This window comes from Hippocampus comes, unplaced genomic scaffold (assembly GCF_001891065.2).
Source record: "Hippocampus comes isolate QL1 unplaced genomic scaffold, H_comes_QL1_v1.1 scaffold486, whole genome shotgun sequence".
In the NCBI taxonomy this organism is placed as follows: Eukaryota; Metazoa; Chordata; class Actinopteri; order Syngnathiformes; family Syngnathidae; genus Hippocampus; species Hippocampus comes.
In genome coordinates this window covers 198,878-216,985 of record NW_017805138.1, presented here as the reverse complement: position 1 = coordinate 216,985, position 18,108 = coordinate 198,878, and the positions used below count along the sequence as shown (strand labels likewise).

The 18,108-nt window shown below is 40.6% G+C and overlaps 1 protein-coding gene across 1 annotated transcript; it reads right to left on the bottom strand.

Moving 5' to 3' along the window:
* Positions 1-13,864: 13,864 nt before the first annotated feature.
* On the bottom strand, positions 13,865-15,972 carry LOC109514264 (neuropeptides B/W receptor type 2-like). Its single transcript, XM_019867194.1, has 2 exons — positions 15,781-15,972; positions 13,865-15,694 (listed from the first exon to the last, which is right to left on the bottom strand). The coding sequence occupies exon 2, from the start codon at positions 15,305-15,307 to the stop codon at positions 14,288-14,290; it is 1,020 nt and encodes a 339-aa protein (XP_019722753.1). The 5' UTR covers positions 15,308-15,694; positions 15,781-15,972; the 3' UTR covers positions 13,865-14,287.
* Positions 15,973-18,108: the final 2,136 nt, after the last annotated feature.

Here is an 18,108-nt window from a genome sequence, read left to right as displayed (position 1 = left end):
AAGAGGACCACTCGTCATGACATCCATCTCTCCACATTGATTACTGCCCACTACATGCAGAGTGATACAAAAACATCTCTGCATTCAGTCAGCGTGGACAGGCCTTTTATTCTTTGTTATGGACTGCAGGGACACCGATCATAACCAAGAGGATCAGGAACCAAATACAAAAGCGCAGCAGCAGGGCCTCGATTCTCCTCCTCACTGTATTGCAGGCAGCTTCTCAGCAACACTGTTATGTTTGCTTCAAAATGGTGTGTATGCAACGCTGTCCTGTAATAAAGAGAACCAAGTGTTTTTCAGTCTCATCACTACAACCCTCTTGTTTCTCTGGCTGTACCTTGTCTGCATGATTACTCAACCATCAGCCTCTTTCATATAGCCAGTGAAGGTTGCCCCCACACACAAACACACACTCTCTCTTTTCATGATTTTCAATATGTTTCCTGAAGAAGCGAATTCCATTTTTGGATATAAAGGGTTTTTTATCCTTTTGCTTCATGTGCCTTTTTCATGAAGGCTAATGCAAATACATTTTAGTTTCTTAAGAGTTCTTTTTATGGAGGCTTAGTTTACAAATGGTCCGTATTTTGTCACGAAAGCTGTCTTTACTGATAATGCCACTGAGGAGAGTCTTCATACCCTCTTCCACCTGTGTGATAGGAAAATACCAAAAGAAAGAAAACTCCACTCATGCAGACAGTTAGATTGTATTGTGCACCAGAATTGTGCTCGGTTCGAAAATAGGGAGCCAAGTCTTTACGAATACCAATCCGCTCGTCTTTCCTGCCAAAAAACAATTACCTTGGTTTTGTTTTGGATTAGTTGAAGGAAATATTGGTTCATCGAGTCAACATCAGAATGCGAAAGAATTTGGCCCAAAGGTAGCATATACAGGCTGAACAAAAAGGGCCAAAAGACTGACCCGAGAGGGATCCCACATCCCATGGCATACGATCAGATTGAAATTTTCCAAAGGTCACAAAATAACCCCTTTCCTCCAATTAGCACCAGAACCACGTCAGAACTGTTCCATTTCTTCTTACCCAAGTTACCAACCTGTTCAACATAATCTTCAAATCTACCAAACACCGCACAGAGGTGAGTTGATTGAGTTCTTGACAATCTTGACAATCTTGGTCACAAAGCAGAGGTTTCAGATTGGTCTATAATTTGCTAGCATGGAAGCATCCACTGTTTTTTTAGGAGTGACTTGACAGGAGCTACTGTCAGAAATTTAGGAAATTCGCCTGATTGAGGTGAGCAATTGATTATTTTCTGTAACTTGGCAGCATTATTTCACAACAGTTTTGAAAAAGTCAGGAGGTCTTGCATCAAGACAGCTAGTCGATGGTTTCAGCTGCTGAACCATTTCCACTACAATTTCTTGGTCACTGTAATTATAATTATAATGTACTTGAGTTATTCCTGGGTGGGCACTTATAGACAACTATTCACATTCACATTGTCACTGTGTGTGTGTGTGTGTGTGTGTGTGTGTGTGTGTGTGTGTGTGTGTGTGTGTGTGTGCGTGTGTGCGTGTGTGTGTGTGTGTGTGCGTGTGTGTGTGTGTGCGTGTGCGTGTGTGCGTGTGTATACACATTCAGACCCGATACAGTATATCTAAGTTCTAATGTGGCAGAATTTTCAGAGAAATTCTGTTTGAATGGGTCTAAAATTAAAAGTGCACTTTTCACTCGAGCACCCTTTCATTTTTGTTTTTCATCAGACATCTAGTTTCCCCACCATGCTCTGTCTTTGGATTTTGGATTCTTGTTAGGTTTGTGGACTCTTATTTCCCCCACAATTTTGAGTTACATCGTTAGACTCTTCAACTTCTGAAGGTAATGAGTCACAGCAAAAGTCACACCTTTTTTCAACAAATCTGGATTATGATACATACAAACCACATTTGCAGGTTTCTTTATTATCGGTTGAATGAGTGCTTGGAATATTGAGCGATAAAACACAAGTGGACTCAATTTCGGTCCTGTCAGAACACATTAGGCTCTGACTGGCTTCACTCTGACCCACAATGCAACAGTGTGAACCCCTCTGCGTCCTTGAGTAAGCTGCCAAGTGCAGAATTGGATGATAACCAAGTCAGTAGTGGGTCTAACTGTGGATGCTTTTATATGCAAAGAGCATATTTACGGCTATTTTCCAAGTTGTATGTGATCGCTTTCAAATGAAACAGCTTATTTTGGGTCTCATTTGGAGCAATTTATATGAAGAAGCCGAAAGAAAGGCAAAAATCGAGTCAATTGCAAAAAAATAATTAAACTGTATTTGAGCTGCATGTATTGCTGAAACAGGATGGATAAATGTGCAGCTAAAGTGCCAGCCTTTATTCTTGCACCAAAATATGGTTCATCTTGCTCTTATTATCATGGTTGTAAAAAATGAACATCACTAGCAACACCGGTTCCACACTGTTAGCTAAGCAGAGCAATACAGGTATTGTGGATTCAGGTTGTTAAAGAAGGAAGCAGCTCTGAAAGCTATCTAGAAGGTAACTAAGTATTTAAAAATTGATAGTTTGTGTTTCTTTGCCACTTAGCACAACCTTACACTCAAAAATGTGTCTTGTCATCCATTTTCTATTGCAGTTGTACCTATTAAGGTAACTGGTAAAGCCTATTCCAAATGACTTTGGGAAAGAGGCTGGATTCAGATTGAAACCAAAACCTCTAAAGTGTGATTCAAATGCTGCTTTTGTGTGTGTGTTTGTGTTGCTCATCACTTTTTTTTTTTTTTTTTAACAATTCAACTCGGCAGAGTTCTTTGCTCTACAGAATGACATTTTAATTACACACATTACAGCATTGAAGCATATATATCGGTGATGGAAGCTGTACACGGACAGAAGTCCTATATGTAAGTCCTGAGACATCATCCATGGGCTATATGAGCGAATAGGCCGCTGTTTATTAGCATAATTGATGCAGTTGTTCATGAATTCATCCATCACATCTCCAATCATCCTTTGGCAGGGTTCGGTAATCAGTTGAACTGGGGATACGAAATGACTTGCCATCAGCGTTGTTGTTGGTGAGATGTCCAGTTGTCCCAAATTATTTTCAAAGGACCGAGTACTTTTCATCCGTCTGTTTATTTATTTATTTTGCCAGACGTGAAGCCGCTGGTGGCACTTATTCATCAGGCTGAAACTCTTCAACGCTTATCACCATCTTGCATGCTTTTGTATCATTCACCTCCTGATTCCAAAGTACTACAGAGGATGCTAATCAGTGTTGGAAATCATCTCAATCTCTGCATTATTTATAGTGTCCATTTTTCTGTCAAATGATCTCATTGTTTCCCCTTGAGTAAAATGGTACATTATGCAAAACAAAAAAAAGACTTCGTTTGAGCGCTTGTATCAAGACTTTCCAAAATGATATCGAACCAAAATAATTTTGATTAAGTCACTGGCGTTGTTGTGATTCACTCACCATGCAGGCTGATTTCAGGTAGAGTTCCCACTCAGTCCTTGTGTAACTGTGAATAGTTACCCGTCCCTATGTGTGGCCTGGCAACTGGTGACCAGACTAGTGGATAGTCTGCTTTTCAATGTTAGCTGGGATAGGCTCTGGTCTTGTTGTCAAACAAAACATATGTGTCAACCTTTCGAAAAAGGGAATCATTTAAAAGGGTTTGTTGGCTATTTGTATATCTCAGCTGTGTGTAGGCTGGAGCTAGTTTACTCACTTGTGTTGGTATTGTAGGTTTAAATTTATTTTCATGAGTCGAATCAGATCGTTACCCCGCGACATGCTGCCGGGAACTGCTTCAAAATAAAAGCTTCCTAGGCATGGATGGCCCGATATTATTTGGTTGGGTAAGGTTTAGTTTTCTTACCGCAGTGGTGGTGTGATGCAGAGCATGAACTATATTGTTGCTGCGGTGCCTAAAAGCAAAGCGCTCTTCCTACTTTTAGTTTTCACTGTTTTGTGTCCAGGTGGGTTCTTTTTTGATTGTGAATATTAAATGTAAGATTCAGTAGCTGAGATCAAAGGATATACAGTATTGGAACCGTTTTGTGATTGGACAAGACCACATTCTCAAGTCCTTTTCAGGTTCTCAGGACTTGCATTGGCATGTCAAACAATGAACCATCATCATTATTGTTTATTATTAGATTATTTTAAACCTAAAAAGCAAGAAGGTGGACTTAAAGGTTATGCAGTTTTCCACTGATTCTCTTACAACATCCCATTTTCCTACACAAGACAAGAATGCTACTTCATTTGAAGATCCAACCCCAGATGGCTGAGGTAGCATGTGTCAAAATGTGGCACATTTTCCTTGGCAGGCCACTGTGTTTTCAAACCTACAATATTTTGACAGAACCGAGAGCTCCAATGGTTTTAATTCAGATCCTGGGTGTGCGACGACGCTGGAGTCAGCAGTCATTTTGGTCATTATTTGTCTGTACATAGCTTTCATGCTTCCTTGGTGCAGCTTTCTCCTTTGCTGCTTGCTGATCCTACAAAACAATAAAATGGTGGTTGCGCCATGTCACATTAAAAAGCAAAGGGAAAAGGGAAAACTGGTATAACTAGTGGCTTTGAGGAGGCGAGTGGCGCCTTCATGCTCCCCCGCCATGTTGCCTCCAGCTGGCACAGCTGCTCCCCCTCAAGTTTATTGAGTTAGAAAGAAGTGAAGCACGCCGTCTTCCTGGGTCACAGTCAGAGCCACTTTAGTCAACTTGTACCAGTCCATGAGTGCATCTGGACTGGACTCTGGGATCCTGGAGCTAATGAATAGGCATTTGTAATAATAATCAAAACTTCAAATATGAGAATGCAGTTTACTGGAAGTGAATACTGTAAGATGATTATTAGTTTTGCTTTCAATGTTCAGTAGCAGCTGCTTGTGCACATCCTCCAATCAAGATAATTCAATCATGCTCTTCTCTTCTGTGTACACAAAACATGTTGCAAGACTCAAAGAGTAACCATTGACAATCGGCAGCCCTCGGTAACGCTCTGCAATTTTATAATGTAATTTCCTTCTCTGAATGAACATGCAAACAGATTTGGGCAAGTTACTTCCAAAATGTAATATATTACAAATGACTATAATTACTTGTATCCTATCCATGCATTCATTTGATCCGCTTTATCCTCACAAGGGTCGCGGGGCGTGCTGGAGCCTATCCCAACTGTCTTCGGGCAAAGGCGGGGGACACCCTGAACCGGTAGCCAGCCAATCACAGGGCACACAGAGACAAACAACCATCCGCGCTCACACTCACACCTAGGAACATTTTAGAGTGTTCAATCAGCATGCCATGCATGTTTTGGGAATGTAGGAGGAAATCGGAGTACCCGGAGAAAACCCACACCGGCACGGGGAGAACATGCAAAGTCCACACAGGAAGGCCGGAGCTGGAATCGAACCCGGTACCTCTGCACTGTGAGGTTGACGGGTTAACCACTGGCCCACTGGGCTGCCGGCACAATAATTAATTCAAGTCAAATCTAAAAAGCACAATCATTACTTTTCAATGATATTTTATTACTTAGGTTTGTTGAAGACCGGCACACATTATTCAACATGTGGCAATTAGTACAAGATGGGCATTTGACCAGATATTTCCTGCAAGTTAAAAATCCAAAAATGCTTGCTTTAATTGATTAATTATGTATTTCTAAATCATTCCTCTGGGTAGCACAGCCATGTTCTTGCTCAAGGGGTGGGATTTTATTTTTCTTCCTTGTGGCCCAGTACAGGAAAGCATCATACAGAACAAGAAGAAAAAAAATGATGTCAGATATCCTTAGATTCTAATCAATCCTCAAATCAGGAATATGTAACATCTACATCTAACCCTGGCCCATATGCCAATGTGTCTCCCAGACAGACTGGCTATCACCTGTCATTGTGTATACACGTAGCCTACCCGACTACACCATCCACACCGAAAGCCAAGACAAGTGTTTCTTCGTAGTGTGTGAGGCTTGCCATGCTTGGAGCTGCCATGGGACTTCCAGAAAATTTCAGCAGTCTGGGCTCTCGAAAAAACGAAGAAAAAAATAATGACTACTAGGCTACTTTGACTTTTACATTTAGCTATGTTCAGGTAAAGAGATGAGACAGTCTGGGCAGGCTATAAGGACTTTTATGTTCTCTGAAGGGAGACTCACTTTGAAACCCCTGGACTATTAAATAGTGACAGCAATGTGGACTGGAAGGATGTGGTAGTTACCAGCCTCTTTAACTGAAGAAGGCTGGGAGAGTCGTTCCAGACCAAACCTCCCAAAAATGATCTGTCACATTTAAAGGGGCATATTGTGGAAAATGTACTTTTTAATTGTTGAAAAGAAACAGTCTATGAAGTGCCCGCCCACCAATCTCTAGGGGGGGCATTAGTGTTTGATGATTAAGTGCTGAGTGTAATTTGGCGTCTTGGTGATGTACAAATGATCCAGCATACTTTAAGTGTGTGGGGATGGGGCTATGTCGTTATATTAGCCAGTGATAGCTATGTGTAAAAATAACTGAATGTTGTTGTACAGATTAGTGATGCACAGATTAGTGTTACAACAGCTTTAGCTAGATATTGGGGCCTTACTATATAAAGAATAAAATACTGGATAGAAACATGGACGAACATGAAAAACAATACATGATGAGAAGCGAGATACTCCATCTTGGATTATTTAAGATAATTGTTTGATGTGTGGGCTCCAAGAATGATTCATGGTGAATGTATTGTGCCAGCCTAAAACCCACAAGATTCCGTTGTTCAAAAATTCACTGAACAAATGGCAATACAGGAAAGCATCATACAGAACAAGAAGAAAAAAAATGATGTCAGATATCCTTAGATTCTAATCAATCCTCAAATCAGGAATATGTAACATCTACATCTAACCCTGGCCCATATGCCAATGTGTCTCCCAGACAGACTGGCTATCACCTGTCATTGTGTATACACGTAGCCTACCCGACTACACCATCCACACCGAAAGCCAAGACAAGTGTTTCTTCGTAGTGTGTGAGGCTTGCCATGCTTGGAGCTGCCATGGGACTTCCAGAAAATTTCAGCAGTCTGGGCTCTCGAAAAAACGAAGAAAAAAATAATGACTACTAGGCTACTTTGACTTTTACATTTAGCTATGTTCAGGTAAAGAGATGAGACAGTCTGGGCAGGCTATAAGGACTTTTATGTTCTCTGAAGGGAGACTCACTTTGAAACCCCTGGACTATTAAATAGTGACAGCAATGTGGACTGGAAGGATGTGGTAGTTACCAGCCTCTTTAACTGAAGAAGGCTGGGAGAGTCGTTCCAGACCAAACCTCCCAAAAATGATCTGTCACATTTAAAGGGGCATATTGTGGAAAATGTACTTTTTAATTGTTGAAAAGAAACAGTCTATGAAGTGCCCGCCCACCAATCTCTAGGGGGGGCATTAGTGTTTGATGATTAAGTGCTGAGTGTAATTTGGCGTCTTGGTGATGTACAAATGATCCAGCATACTTTAAGTGTGTGGGGATGGGGCTATGTCGTTATATTAGCCAGTGATAGCTATGTGTAAAAATAACTGAATGTTGTTGTACAGATTAGTGATGCACAGATTAGTGTTACAACAGCTTTAGCTAGATATTGGGGCCTTACTATATAAAGAATAAAATACTGGATAGAAACATGGACGAACATGAAAAACAATACATGATGAGAAGCGAGATACTCCATCTTGGATTATTTAAGATAATTGTTTGATGTGTGGGCTCCAAGAATGATTCATGGTGAATGTATTGTGCCAGCCTAAAACCCACAAGATTCCGTTGTTCAAAAATTCACTGAACAAATGGCAATTTTTTTTTCATTGTGCTACGTTGTCAAAACTGGTATTGTATATAACTCACAGCACAATATAATATTTACTTTTGTAAGTACATTTTTGAGTCTGTACTGTTATACTTAAAGAATTGAGTACTCCTACTTAATTACAACGTGTGAGTAATATTGCCACCTCTGAAAATATGATAGAGGCCTAGATTTTGCCAAGATGCTCCTGTCGATAGTCCTTGACGCATGTTTTGATGAAAGCCCGCCACAGACACATTCTTAAAACACCAGGGAGCTATTTTACACTTTGAAAGCATACTATGTTTAATTTAATGTTTTGTCCCCACTATTTGTTTACTTGATATTGTGTGCTTGTTTGTTTTATGTGTTCAGTAAATGTTAACAACGTCAGAACAACGATGGATCACCTGGAATTTGATGCAAATTGATCTAAATCACAATTGTACACTTTATCTACTGTTTAAATCCTGCCAAATGGTTGGTTGTCCTCCATTTTATGTATTCATTTCTTTGAAAACCACCATTCATGTCATAGAGACTGAACTGCCGATGCGTGATGGGATCCTGATTGACTTTGACTAGATTGCCTCATATTTACATTTTTCCATGTGAGCTCCGTGTGGCCAGGAAGCCCTAACGAGAACTGTTCACATGCATACTAATTATCATCTGTGAAAGTCACTTGTGGTAAAGAATAGGTCGGAGCGAACACAGACGAGACTGTCAGACGCCATTTTGGCATCGGGTGATCAACAAAGCACGGGTCAAACTCATTTACCTGATAACGGTTTAATCTCTTCATCGCTCAGACGGCCTCAAAGTAGCTGAGAGGACACACGAATGTGAGCGGCATCCTCACACAAATAACGCTGAAGGACCTCCATTGCGGTCCGCGCACCTTTGTCTCATTTCTTCAAAACTGGGATTTTGTTGCAGTATGTGCTCAAGCACCCATGAAACTTTATTTTAACAGCTATGAAAGAAAATACTTAATTTCATTCTGTTTGGGTCAAAACGTACCCCCTTTGCCATTTGACAGAGGTGTGTTCCCCTTTTGAAATAAATCTTAGGAAGCTGAAAAAAAAAAATCCACGAAAGCTTTGAACAAATGCTTTTCTTGAATGCTTTCTTAGAGGCCGCTGGAAAAATAAAATGCATCCCCACCCCTAACAATCACAAAGTGGGATTTGGGGGACCAGGCTTCATATAATTGGCGGAGCCTGATAATGAGAGGGTTTTTTTTTTTACTCCCCCTGATCCAATCTATTATTTTAATTGTAATTAATTCAAAACAAAAGTTACATCCTTTTTTTTTTTTTTTTGCTAATATGTAGAGGAAAAAGTACAAATACTGATGTTAAAATATTATGAGTAAAATTAAAAAGTAGTAAATAGGAAACTGAGTACTTGGAATAAAATGCTCATTACACTTCATCTCTGCAAGGAGGGCAAACGCAAACATCACAGGAAAAGGCATGTAGGCAAATACACACCTACTGGGGCGTTCCTCTTTTACGGCCACCCCACTTTAACTTCCGCATGCTGTCTTCAGTTACGTCCGCCTTTCCTCAATGTATCAGCCGAACATCAGTCAGTCAAGCCGATCCCTTACCGAAGTCGTACAACAGCATTCACAGATTTTGGAAGTCGGTGCATACGCAAAGCGACCAATATGAGTAGGTATTTTCAAGAAAATTTAAGACTTTTAAGTGTGCCTTTTGGTCGTGGAAATACAGTTTGTCGTCTGTGAGTACCTTCAGAAAAGGGCAACGCTCAAAACGTGTTTCTTCGTTTGAAGAAGTACAACCACTCCAAGTGATTATGTGAAAGCATGAACATGTGAGTGGAGTCTGCAGAGCCTTCAGGCATAACATGAATTAGCAACCTCGCCACTACTAATTAGCGGTGCGACCACCAGACCAAAGCAGCAATCATCATGTCATCTTTTGATCATGCACATGTGTAAGCAGCAATGGTGTTATGTAACCTCAAAATTCGAATGTTTACATTTGCAGGAGTCTTCATTATTCCCGAGGGGGCACCTTGTTTGTATTGGGTCTTGTATGCCTGCTGAAACTTTCAAGACTATAAACCACTTCAATGATTTATTTTATATTGATTTACAGTTGTTGTAGGTCTAATCTTGATTCTCAAGAAAGTTGTCATATTTTTATATTATGTTTATCTTGTTCATTTTGTTTTAAAAATGTCCATCATGTTAATATAAAATATGAACCTACTCGCCAGTGTCTTTAAATTACAATCCAAATGTCATTGTTGTCTGTTATTATTTAAATTACACGGCATGTTAATTGTGATGATGTAGTGGTTCCGTATTACATTATTCATTCAGCTAAAAATGTGTTTCAAGACTAAATTGGACACAAACATTGCAGTAAGGATTAGTAACGGCAATATCAGTATTGACGTTAACGGGCAATTCAACGTGGACTCCGCGATCCTGAACGCACCAGTCATCCATGATTACGCCCAACAGACCGAATCATGTGCCGTTGGCGCCCCTTAGTGGTCAAAGTGCAACATGCCTATTCTAAATACTGTCGTATGCACTGTATACTATTTAGAATAGGCAGAATAGAATAGGTACACTGTAATACATTATCATATGGTATACAACACACACACACACACACACACACACACACACACACACTAGTGTAGTCTAGTGTAGTGATTCCCAGCCTGGTTGTTGTGGCACGTCACTGGACCTGGAAATCATACAATTACATTTGATTTCTCTGAAAATAAATACTCATCTTCTAATAGTAATTTCGTAATGAGTACTTGGCAGAAGGTCTAATTACCGCGTGTATCCACCTGTTGCCATTCAACCAAATGGAAGAGACCCAGATTTCACATTTGTGAGTTAATTGAAACAAGCTCATATTTAGTTTTTGTGACTACCCATTTGGTGTTTTTTTTCTCATGTAAAATTGTGGTTGGTAAACATGATTTGTGGTCAGCACAACTGCCCTAGTCTTGAGGTTAGGGTTCAACCTTCTAGCCCTCTTGTGTGGAGTTTGTATGTTCCCCTACGCTTTGGGTTTTCTCTGGCTTCTCGAGCTTCAACATTCCAAAAACATGCATGTCAGGTTCACTGAAGAAGCGAAATTGTCCAATGGGTTGAATGTGGGTGTGAAACGTTACTTGACTACCGGTAGATTTTACTTGTCTAGAATTATTGTATGTATGATTGATTTTTAGACATTTCACACGATCACCAGCTTGAATTTAGCTTTATTGATGTCATTATTTGTGAATTCATACATACTATTTATTTAACTCTTTGCTGTATGCGGAAGAATACAAACACATGGTAACACTACAAAGTGAAAAAGAACAAGCACTTTTCTCTCAAGATTTTTTTTTTTTTTATGTGCAATGCATTTATAACAAGAGGAAGCAACAGCCAGTCGATAAGATTGAAACTGACCTTTTGCCAGCGGGTCACTAATTCATTCTGCCACTGTTTGGATCAGTGCTGATGAACATGACCTTGGGAATAACCCAAGCATCTATTTGGAGCACGACCTCACCTTCTTCTACTTTTTTTTTTCCAACAAATGACAAAAAAACAACATGCATGCAGGTGATTAAATGTCTGCACCCGTAGGCTACTGTCCGTCAATACATAAATATACCGCAGGTCTAAACACAAACATTTAATTTGGGTTACAGAACAGGTGACAGATGAAACATCAATGAAGCAGTCATGTGAAATTACAGAACAATGGACCCATATCACATTCAACACGTCTATACCATTAAAGAAAGCAAGACAGACTTGTTGCAAGTTCAAGTCTTGAAAGTTTTGCAAAGGCAAATTTTACAAAGTGACTGAATAATGACGGCAAGATAAAAACAAAAAAGAAGTCGCAGCAACCTTGATGAATTCAAACTCTCTGCCACTGACTCACAAAGTGAAACAGCAAAGAATCTTTCATTTGAAACACCTCAGACCCTTCAAGTCACTCATTATATTCCATTTTCAATGGGATGAAATGGCATGAAAGAAGCCATTACAAAAATCCCTTTTTCATCATTATATATTTTAACCTTTATTTTTTTTTTGCCCAGCAGACTCAACTTCAGTTAAAAAGACCAAACAGTATTGCGCATACAGTATTGCCTACATTTAATGATTCGGATGATTAGATTGAATGGCTAAAAAGACAGAAACTTTTAACACCAAATAGGATAAAATGAAAACATTTTGACCTCCTTACACTAATAATACTGTATAAGTCAGACACTTTTCACAAGAGGAACAAATTGAGTTTTTGAAGATGTCCTTCAAAAAATATGGTCCGAAAGGAACTCTATGAGAAGAAAAGAAAGAGTAAAATGCTTTGCTACTTTCTCAAATGTTGACTCACATGTCACACAAACAATTGCTATCTTCCAATTTTGTTGAGAAACGGGTTGTCCATTAGAGAGGACTATATGCATAGAGCAGTTAAGACTCAGAGCGTACGTCGTAATAATAAATAAAAATATACAGTAAAATTTTGATCAGAATCAAAACACATTTAAAAATGTAAAATTAATGTTTTTAAATCAACTCGTTGCGAATATTTCTTTGTCTTTTTTATTTGTATTTATTTATTTTGAAGGCAGTATGCTCAGTTCGTTGAACTCAATACAGTACAGCCTGCAGGTGTTAATGGTATTGAATAAACGGAATAGTCACTGATGGTGTAGTGGTACACTCGCCTGTGTGTGGGCAGCTTGGGATCGGTTCACACCCAGTGATGGTGTGTATGTGGGTTTTGAATGGTTGTTCGTCTCGATATGTGCACTGCGACTGACTGGGGCTGAAGTCAGCTGGAATAGGCTCCAACAAAGCCTGTGACCCTCGACAGCAGGAGTCACCAGACTTTTTGAAACTGAGAGTTACTTCTTGGGTGCGGATTAAAACAGAGGTTTACCAGATATATGTACACATCTGAAAATTATTACTAATTCACAATTCTCATGTATGTGAAGACACTGATCATGTTAATGTTTTAGTTAGGAGCCAGATAAATATCAGGAGGCTCTCTTAATCTCTGCCAGTGTTTATATTTTCAAATGATTACTTCTACACCATTCTTAGAAAATGTCAATGTCCCGTGACTGGTGAACCTCTTTAGAGCAGGCCCGCGGGTTACTGATGTGATGTTCGGCGTCTACTGTATATGGTGCCCGTGGGCAACACATTGGTGACCCCTGCTCTAGAGTTTAAGCAATGTAGAAAATGGATGGATGGATGGATGAAATATTGAACTGTGGCTCACATGGATAAAGTACAAAAGTAAAATCCATTTTTCTTTGAGTGCTGTATTGCCTTTTATATGTGTGTCAGATTTTTTTTTCACCACGAGCCTTGTAAAAGGAAAAAAAAATTAATGGTTTGGTGACGACAAGGTATGACTTTGTAATGAGCGTCTATAGTTGCCAGGGGGCGACGAAAGCACACAAACATAAATTAGACCGAAACCATCATAAGGTAGCAGGCCCCCTGGCCCGTGTTTGTGTAATTTCAGGCCTGAAGCAACACGCCGTCAGTCGGCAGTTTTATTTTTTTTTCCAAAACACACCACGTCAACAGCATTCAGCATTAACACGAATACGATAACAAAGACTGTAAGGAACTCCGCCAATTGTCTCTGTTAACACATCTGGAGATTTGTGAAGGAATACCACCTTAATACTAAAAGGGAGTCTCAAATTTTGCTCACTGAGAACAAATGGTTGTGGATCAACTTTCCACTGTTCCACAAGACAATGGCACAAATCATTTTGTACTTTTCAAACACTTCACGAATGAAACAATCATGCTAATGTTCTCGCTGTGCTTGTGTGGGTTTTCAGCAGGTACTGTGTCTTCCTTCCACATTCCAAGAACACACAGGTTACTAGAGACTTAAAATGGCCGCAGTTGTGATTGTGAGTGTGAATGCTTGTTTTTCTAATGTGCCCTCTGATCGGCTTGGAACCATTCCAAGATGTAGCCCACCTCTTGCTCAAAGTCAGCCAAGATAAGTTCAAGCTTACCTGTGACCCTAATTAACTTTTATTTCAATATGATGTGTCAAAGCAACACTTAAAACATCTTAGTGGACAATCAGTTTACCTATGAACAAATTTAAGATTATACATATTGGTGTTGAAAACCCGTAATTTTTTTTTAATACATGTAACTGCAACAACAAACTTTGACATTTTCACGTTTGAAATATTTAGTTGATATCAGCACTTGACTCTTTGTTGATTTTTTTTTTTTTTTTTCTTTCAGGTCATTGGCTAATACCACACAAAATGGTGGTGGACATAATTTTGTTCGTGGAAACCACTACACCAAACATTGAGATGTCCACACTATTTTTATTTTTTTTTCTGGTGTCGCTTGAACAAATGTACCATTTTTTATTTATTTTTTTACTTTCTCTGGAGTGACTGCTCTCACGCAGGCCGACATTCCAGCATCTTCTTGAAGGCCTTCCTAAAACTGTCATCGAGAAAGGCATAAAGAAACGGGTTGAGGCAGGAGTTGGCATAGCTGAGGCTGGTGATGAAGTAGGAGATCCCAATGAGCAGCGGTGTGGTCCTCAAGTCGGTGGTCAGGGCCACAATGGTGCTGAGGTGGAACGGCGTCCAGCAGAACAAGCAGACGGCCAACACGATGAAGACCATGATGGTGACTTTCTTCTTGGCTTTGTCCAACGCTTTGGCATTGCTGTTGAGGCGCATGTTCCTCAGCTTGTAGAGCATCAAGGTGTACAAGATGCAAATGGTGGACACGGGGATGGCGAAGCCCAAGATGAGGGTGTAGATCCGACTGGCTTTGAACCACGAGCTCTCTGGTGCGGGGAAGCTGAGCACGCAGCTCTTCCTGCCATCGCTGGGGTCGATGAAGACGCTGGCGAAAATGCTGAACGGCATCACGATGAGTATGACTAGAACCCACACGCACAAGGAGATAATCTTGGCTGCCCGGTAGGTGCGGTACGGCATGCGCTTGGACCTCACTGTGGCCAGGACCACCAGGTAGCGGTCCACGCTCATCACAGTCAGGAAGTAGATACTGGAAAAGATGTTATAGTGGTCGATGCTGAGGATGATTTTGCACAAAACCTCCCCGAAAGGCCAGTAATGCAGCAGGTGCTCGGCGATGCTGATCGGGAGCACCAACGTGAACAAGTCGTCGGCGATGGCCAGGTTGAGGATGAACATATTGGTGACCGTCTTCATCTTGGGAGCTTTGAGGATCACGTAGATGACGGCCGTGTTGCCAGTCAGGCCCACGGCACAGATGACCGAGTAGATGACGGGCAAGATGACGTAGAGGTCAGCGTAGAAGTAGAACTCGGACGGAGGGGTGCAGTTCAGATCGGTGCGGTTGCCTGAGGAGAGACTGTAGAAGTCAACAGAGTCGTCGCACAGTGGCGGCGCAAAGACGCCAGCCTCAGACACGTTCTCCATGTTTTGGACAGGAACCCAAGAGTCCTTAATGATTCATATCAAGGATGTGTATGAATATTTCCAGGGCAACGCATTCATGCACACTTGAAGATAAAGATGAATCTCAAACAAGTCTAGGTGTGAGGAGTGGACATCTAGATCCTTATGCTACTGTTGGAATTCTTTTGGAATGAACAAAAAAGTCTTCTTGGAGTTCAAATAAACAAAGATCCTGTCATTTTTCCTCCACAGGCACTTCTTTGGGGTGAATCCACTTGTATTCTTTTAACATCAAAGCCCTTCAGCCTTGCTTTCTCTGAATGTCTTCTGTCTCCAGGAAGTGTCCCTTCAAAAGCTGTATGGTGCTCCTCTATGTGGGCCCCGCTCCCTCCTTCTCCTTTGTGCACCCTGGAGACAAAGCGGTTTTGAGAGGAACATGTTCAAAATATTGTACAGACAATCTGATTTCAAATAATGAAACCATTATAATTTACCTTCAGTAACGAGCTCCAGCGTAAGAGAGGAACAATCCCTTGAACAGCAGCTGAAAAATGTAAAAATAGCAAGCAAAATGCCTTACGTCATATTTCTAAATAACTATAAGATGCTTATGAAGAAGTGCAAGGAGGAGAATTCAGCCACCGTAGCATTCTGCCTCTTCACTCCTCCCTCGACTCCTCAGCCACTCCTCGCAATAGCATTTGTTGAAGCTCTCCCACTCTCTCATTTTCCCCTCTCCCCTCTCTCTCTCACACTCTCTCTCTCTCTCTCTCTCTCTCTCTCTCTCTCTCTCTCTCTCTCTCTCTCTCAATGGCATGTGGTCCAAGCATATGTTGGGCTTTAATTTGGGTCGTTTTATTTCCATTTATTACAATGGCATGTGGTCCAAGCATATGTTGGGCTTTAACTTGGGTAGTTTTATTTCCATTTATTATTATTATTATTATTATTATTTTTTTTTTTTTTATAATGTGGTGATTTTCCTCAATAACAGTTGGGAGGAGTGATCACATTGATTCTGACACTCACATGGTTGGCATCTTCCCCGGGGCCTCTGCAGGCTTCGACGTGCCCAGAACAACTCATCAGGAGGCATCCTAAACTGATGCCCAAGCTAACCCGCATCGAGCTCCTCCGGAACAAGATTCTTGATTGTGACGTTCTCACCTTGCTTGTTCCATGAGCATCTCCATTCAGACATCACCCGCAGCTCAAGCTAACGGGTGAGTGGGGGAACCTGCATTCACTCGTAAATCGTACTTCACCACGTCAGGGCGATGCACCGTTCACATCCTTGAACTGGAGAGGGAATGCCACACTTTCTTGGGTGCAGCCATTGTCTCAGATTAGGAAGTGATCCCTCACTGCAGTCAATTTATTCATCCCAGTGAAAGTCGAAGAGAGCAGTCTGATGAAGCCAACAGAAAGACTTTGCTTTCCCACTGGGCAGAAGATTAGAAGTCTTCAACCCACAGCATCCTAAGTCGAGGTCTGTAGTGCCCCATCTGCACCACATACACTCAAATGGTCCATCACATCCGCTGACTAAAAGTTGTTCTCCGTGGCATTACCAAACTCCACCCAGGCCTGAATTTTTGCCTCAGACGCCACCAAATCCACATTCCAATGAAAAAAAAAAAAACTTTTCAGACTGCTCTTCCACCAACACGTTTGGTAAACTCTTTCTGACAGAATGACCATTTCAAACACTTGGCAGGTTGTGACTGAAAAGTCAATTTCCAAAATAAATGAAAGATGAGTACGCATTTCCAACATTTGACAAGATAATTAATTCCATCAAATGATAAGGCACAGAAAACATTATCCGTCCAAATGAGACTCTGTGTTTTATAACTTTGAATACTGATTGGCTTCTGTTAATTTCAGCCTGAAGATGAACACAAGAGAAAACAATCATCTTCGTGATTAAATGCGGTGGTTACTGAAGACACGAACATTTTTTTTTTTTTTTAATTCTCAGTCATATTGTGCAGTTGTGGAAAAGTCATGCATGTAACTCCAAATGATGTTATTTCCAAAAACCTGTAGCTATAATACAGTCATCAGACCGAGGTTTCAGTTTTTAGCAACGCTGTTGTCATGGAAACATGTCCTGAAACATGCAGAGAGTGTGTCACCTCTCCTCAGTGTAAAGCACCATTCCTACACGTGAAATTTCCTTCAGCGCCTGCACACTCACATCGTACTTTGAAAGTCAGCAAGGACCTGGAAAAAGAAATTAAAGGAGAGATTCTTTCAGGTCAACTGACCACTGCTCATCTCCATTCTGGCGGTTGCCTCTTTGAATATTTTAAAACACCTTAAACCCAGTGGATTCTCTTAACTGGGAATTTTATTCAAAGGAATAACTACCATATAGAGAGAATATTGGATCATAAAACCATCCCCGGGTCCCTCCTCTGAGCTGAGTCCATATTGTTTGTGTGCTTCAACCTTCAACATCAACCTTCAACAAAAGACATCAAACACCCACTCATTCACAGTTGAATTGCGCTCAGATTTCCAACTTTCTGCCGTCACTTTAAGCCAGTCTTGTCAGTCCTATACAGATCAGTACTCTCATCTGTATGGATTTTTGGGGACAGATACATGTGCCGAAATTACAATGTTACATATCTTACTAAAATATTACTCGGGTGCAAAGTTTAACAATTCAAAAGGTGTCACACTGATCCTGATTTAAAAAATAACACAATGCCTGATGATATTGTTTTAGTCGAGTGTTTTAAAAAAAGTTGCTGATGACTAACCATAGCAAAAAAAAAAAAAACTTTTTCGCCATTGTGTGCACCGCATGACTT

Bases quoted from the DNA above. Each gene is read 5' to 3' on its own strand.
- LOC109514264 (XM_019867194.1), bottom strand. From the start codon at position 15,307: ATGGAGAACGTGTCTGAGGCTGGCGTCTTTGCGCCGCCACTGTGCGAC.